The sequence below is a fragment of the Felis catus genome, chromosome C1, assembly GCF_018350175.1.
Source record: "Felis catus isolate Fca126 chromosome C1, F.catus_Fca126_mat1.0, whole genome shotgun sequence".
In the NCBI taxonomy this organism is placed as follows: Eukaryota; Metazoa; Chordata; class Mammalia; order Carnivora; family Felidae; genus Felis; species Felis catus.
This window is the reverse complement of record NC_058375.1, coordinates 85,081,713-85,087,712: the sequence shown is the minus strand read 5'-3', so window position 1 is coordinate 85,087,712 and position 6,000 is coordinate 85,081,713. Positions and strand designations below refer to the sequence as shown.

Below are 6,000 nucleotides of genomic sequence, written 5' to 3'. Positions count from 1 at the left end.
TAGAAAAATGGGTGGAATAGGGTGTCTTGGGTAGCTCCATTGGTTAAACACCTGACTCTTGATCTCAGCTCAGGTCATGAGTTTAAGCTCCACATTGGGTTTGGGCCCCACACTGGCCATGAAGCCTACTTAGAAAAAAGGGGGGAAAAAAGAAAAAGATAAAAGAAAAATGGATGGGCTGTGTTAGTGTAATGCTTCATCTTTTATTTTAAAGTTTATGTTGAGAGAGAAAGAAAGAGGACAGGGGAGGGGCAGAGGGAGAGGGAGAGAATCCCAAGCAGGCTCTGCACTGTCAGGACAGAGCCTGACATGGGTCTTGATCCTACCAACCAGGAGATCATGACCTGAACTGAAACCAAGGGTCAGGTGTTAAACCAACTGAGCCACCCAGGAGCCCTGAGGCTTCGTCTTTATCTTCAACATTTAATGCTTCATCTCCAAATCCATCTTATGCCCCGCCTTATGATCCTGACCCTGTAAACATCTCTCCTTTGCCAGTTGACGCAATGTTAGGTTTACCAATAGAGGGTGCTGGAGGGCTGCTGCGAGGCAATAGTGCAAGGCACCTCACTCCCATTTTTCAGTTTTCCTTCCTTTTCACTGAACACAGGAGTCAGTGGATTGGTGTGTGGGATAGTACAGCCTCACCTCAGCTGCCTGGACTGACCAGCTTCAGCTTTGTACTCAGGCCCCCTCTGCCCACCTGGCAGCCAATTCCACAGCAATTCCACAGCTTCACCCATAGGTAAAAGACGAGCTCCAGCCTTCTGTATCCTCTGGCCATGCTGGGCCACTTCTATGCACCAACACTGGCCCATGCCCTTTGGGAAGGGGCCAGAGATCTGCCGGCCAGATTCTGGCTCATGTTGCCTGAGGCCAGCTGGTATTACGCAGTCCCTCCTTGCAGACTACATCTCTTCCTTTCTGAACCATTAGTTAATTCATTCTTTATTGATCACTTACTAGGTGCCAGGCAGTGTTCTAATAAACACTTGTGTGCAAACAATCAAACAAAAAAAAATCAATGCTTTAGTCACAAGGATGGCAGACCTACAAAAGAATGTGCAGATGTGACAAGTCACTTATGCTAAACTCAGAGCCATGGGAGGGAAGGAATGGGACCATTGGATAGGGTGTTTGTGTTGAAGTGTCTCTGAAATTTGAACCTCCAGATTTCCCAGATCCCAGTCTCCTCCAGGAGAGGAGCTGTCTCCTGCTATAGAACAACTGCCCTTGCAAACAATCCATCTGAGGTTGATGTTTGGCAGGTTTAAGCATGTCCTCATTAGGATCTGCTTCTTTTACCTCTCATTACTTCCACACCAGTAACCAAGATAAGGTCTCATCATAGCCTCAAAAGAGAAATTCAGTTTCTGCTCTGAGAGGAAACAGACTAGTCACTGAAGGACTTGCAGGACCTGAGTAAAATGCACTGGTATGATCCAGGGAAGATGTGTGAGGATGGATTTTGAGAGTGTTAGGTGGAGGGCAGTACAATAAGGCAGAGTAGGAGAGAATTGGCATAGGAATATTCTTCTTCAAATTAGGATTTAGCATCTTGGCAAGAATGCTTAGAAATGACATACTGTACACATTCTTATCCAGTTTTAATATTAGGATTCTAACATGTATACAAAAATTGGTCAAACATTAGACTAGATTTATATTCTTTGAGAACATGTGAAGTCCTCCATCCAGTAGTCTTAGGTCATAATCAGTCATTGCACCATGCAGTTCACACTGAACTGAATGAAAGAAAAGGTAATATTTCAAAAAGAATGAACATGTCAGTTATCATATGCAAAGTGATGAGGACTATCAAGATACTACAAATCTAGTCCCAAAATATGAGGATGATTATTGTATGCACCTTTGGGGTGGATGTGAAGAATTTGAAGTCTCTACCAAATCAACTGGTCCTTAGGAGAAGAATGTCTTAATGCCTTGTTGACTTGGGATATCATGCTTACTTGTTAGAACTGTAGATGAATAATTCTGTGATGAGGTGTAGTGGCTTCCTATGATCTTTCAATTTTTGTATTAGCAAAATTACCATGTCAATTAAAAGAACATAGGCTATTTTAAATAACTTTATTCTTAAATTTAACACACTCTTATTAGAAATGCTTTGGTATCAATACAATAAAAATATGCTGGTTTCTCCCCCAACCCCCAACAAATTGTGTCAAGTAACTGGAAAAGTTAAGCGTTTGTTCTCCCTAGCTGTTTTGGAATTTTTCACAAATAATGATTACTGCTTATCCACATGGCTTACTATGGCTATAATTATACTTTTTTTGAGTCTCAGGAAAAAGAAACAAAATATCCAGAAGGGAAGTTGGCAAATGTTTCTTAGGTTCTTCTCCAAAGGATGTTTGGGTAGATGATACACCTCTCAGATAACTTTTTTCCCCAGTTTTGCCATTCTCATCCTTAAAGCTGAAAATTGAAAGAAAAAAAAAGTTATAAAAAAAGCTTTAGTTTTCCCTCTAAATGACCATTTCATAGAATGCAGGAAAGTTTGAAACATACCTCAGATGATTTTATCCAATAATGTGAGCATTGTTTTAGTAGCACAAAAAGATAGTAGAAATAATAAGCTATGGTTAACTTAGGACTGAAACAGGTTCAGAACTAGAAGGAACCTATTTCTATAAAGATTAGAAAAATTAGTAAGGCAAACACAGCATAAGTTGAGTAAATACAGGATTAGTGCACAATTTCACTATTAGCCTTAGATAAATTCCTATATGTCAGTGACTATGTTTTGTCATATTTCTGAGCTATGCACTACTAAAACTAAAAACATGACTTTAATTCATGATTGAGTTATCTTTTAGGTCATCAAAGTTGGTTATCCCAAGGGGCTCCATTCTTGGATATAGAATGACAAAAACAAATTTCTTGTGAGTGAAAAAATGTGAACCACTAATTAAGAGTTGGAATAATTATAAAATTATATCTTTGTCGAGATATGTTATAAGTATACTTTTGGGGCACCTGTATGGATCAGTTCATTAAGTGTCTGACTTTGGCTTGGGTCATGATCTCATGGTTCAAGAGTTGGAACCCTGCATTGGGTTCTGCACTGACAATGCGTGGTCCACTTGGGATTCTCTCTCTCTCTCTGCCTCTCTCTCTCTGCTCCTCTCCCACTTGGACTCTCTCTCTCAAAATAAACTTAAAAAAAGATATACTTTCAAATGACAGTATACCTTTTGAGCATATTCCATTGCTAATAATAAATATGAAGTAGAAACCATTTTTTTAAATGTAGATTTAGAATTCACAACACTGCTCTGATGTTCTGGTATCATGTCCTTAATATTTAGGACTTTAAAGTATACTGCCTCAGTCATATTCCAAAAATTGAAAGATGCTTTCAAGGCACTGATCATTATATTCATGTGTAATATGGCCCAAGAGCCAGCTCTTTAACTGATTGCAAGATTTTATTTAATGAAAAAAATATAACAGGGAAGACATGTGTCTCATTTTCCGGTCATATGTTGTCTATTAACAATGAAATGACCCCATCTCTAAGGAGCTCTTTTTTTACAAATATGAGAAGTGATGGGGGATCCAATAATGTAAAAAGACTATGATAATTTTTATTGTTATTCTACTTATATGAAATGTTTTCATTTAAATGAAGTCAAGGAGCATTATTTCCCATGGAACCTTAAGGAGAATGAGCATTTCTAGTGTCAGGGTCAAGAATATTTCCTTGAATTTAGGGCTAGCTGAGAGAATTACCTTTGCTCTGTAGCCAAGAGGATGGTCTCTATTGCTGGGAGATGTTGGATGGTCAAGCCTAAGGAGATGCCTGTACTTCAACAGCAGGAAGTGAACTGAAGGCAGAAAGCAAGGCTTTATATTTTCTACTTTTGGATTTTATGGACCTCTGCCTTGGCCATACCAAAAAAAGAGAGCAGGGGAAAATTCCGTTTTAAGGGACTTTTTAAAGGTATCTTTTAAGGCAGGGACAAAGTCTTCCTCTTTACAATTACTCCTCAACTTGAGATTCAGTAAATCAGGCACAGCCTTGGTGCTATGGACATTCAGTGAAGTTCTTGAAAGACATCCTGGATGTGCACATCCTCAGGAGTGAGGTAATCCAGTAGCTCACTGTCCCATTTCTTTAGGGGTAAAAAAAGAATTCTAGATTGTAACTGTCTGCTATTTTTTCTTGTGGCCTATGGCAAGTAGATGGTGTGAGTTTCAAGTGGATGTGTAGGGCTGGAGCATGTTGACAATAGGAAGGTGTAGCAGGTAAAAAAAATCTGGGCCCTCAGCTCCCCTTTTTATTCCTCCTTTCTGCTCTTTTCTGATCTTTACTTGCTCTCCTCACAGCAATTCAGACATATAGTTTTGGCTGGTTGAACGTGGTGGAAGAGAGCTTGCCTCCTTACACTCAGCATTCCTTGCTTCCTAATGATTGCCACAGGTTGGCAATTTTGACACCAGTAGCATGTGAATCCCTTGGAGCTGAGGTCCCCCACCTCTATCATCCTGAAGTGATGCTGACATATCTAAGAGGGGTGACTAGATCTAGGAGTACAAGAAGAGGTTGGCAAGGACTATCAAAGAAAGCCAGCTGCCTAGTTGGTGGGAATAGTAGAGGAGTCCCAGTAAAAGCGCACTGGGGCCACTCACTGGTGGATGTATGTGGCATTAAGCTATACTTTAGAACATGACCATTTTATATTTACATTAGCCAATGGACTTTGCTGAATTTTCTTGTCATGACTTCACCCGTTCAAAAGTTTTGACTGAGACATTTGGATCTTCACTTTCTCCCCTCTTTCTTACTCCTTTGTGCTCTTTTCCTAATTCAAAATTGCTTTTAGATAAGGCTCTCATAACAACATTTACACTAAGAAAAAAAAGACTAATAATTCTTAACTATTAGGCTTTCCAAGAATATTTATATTTAGTAGGTGACCTATACCATAATTAAAGGAATTGACTGAAATGATGGATTTTCAAGTATTTCAGTAAGCATTTTTGCAGTTTTAGGGGAGAAGCTCAACCTATGTGGTGTTTGTGAAATTGAATTGCATAGGTGGCTATATATCCTATGTATGGGAAGGCCTTCTGGGGGTGAGAGCATATGTCAATATGATTTGCTTATTTAAAAAAACCCAGTTAAAAATATAGAAGCTCTGTAATCCATGCACTGAATTGGAAAACAGGAATGTCAAACAATATCATGATGGAAGGCAAGGAATTTGGAGCATTCTGTTTATAATAGGCTTTGATTGATAGTACAGAACTTTGTATTGTTACTTTGTCTGGAAAAGGTCTTCCTGTTTTCATTATTTTAGTTCAGTGGCATGATTAGTGTTGTCTGGAAACATTAGTCACTTCCTGTCTTTTTCTGTGGGGTAAATGTGTTGACATGGGTAGGGAATAAGGAATAGGGGTATTCAGGAGGAGGTGGCTAACATCCAAGTGCAAAAATGGAAGATTTTATAGTAGGGAATGTCACTATTCTTGACCATAATCAATGTGTTCCTTCTCTTCTAAGTCTACTGTGTTGTTCTTTTTTTTTATATTAAATTTTTTTTAACATTTTTTTATTATTGAGAGATAGAGAGAGACAAACTGTTAGCAGGGGAGGGGCAGAGAGAGAGGGAGACACAGAATCAGAAGCAGGCTCCAGGCCCTGAGCTGTCAGCACAGAGCCCGACATGGGGCTCAAACTCACAAACTGAGAGATCATGACCTGAGCCGAAGTCGGACGCTTAACCACTGAGCCACCCAGGCACCCCTACTGTGTTGTTCTTTTAAAAATGAATTTAATTCACAACATCTCATTAGCAAGCAAAACTCATTCTCAAAATGGAAAGGAACTTTTAGTTTTAGCAGGTTTTCATTGTGGGGATGTATCACACAGCTCTGATTTAGAAAGGTAAGTGTACACTTACCAACAGGTTAGAAATTCTTCAGATAATTAAAATTTCAGTTGGTATGCCTAATTTAACTACTTAAAAGAAT

The 6,000-nt window shown here is 39.2% G+C and overlaps 1 protein-coding gene across 1 annotated transcript in view; it reads right to left on the bottom strand.

The window, feature by feature from the left end:
• Window positions 1–2,077: 2,077 nt before the first annotated feature.
• Window positions 2,078–6,000, bottom strand: part of PALMD (palmdelphin) — a 49,156-nt gene continuing 45,233 nt past the window's right edge. Inside the window, exon 8 of the mRNA XM_003990357.6 lies at window positions 2,078–2,439. Within this exon, the coding sequence (XP_003990406.2) occupies window positions 2,396–2,439 (44 nt within the window). The 3' untranslated portion in view covers window positions 2,078–2,395. The remainder of the gene's footprint in view (window positions 2,440–6,000) is intronic.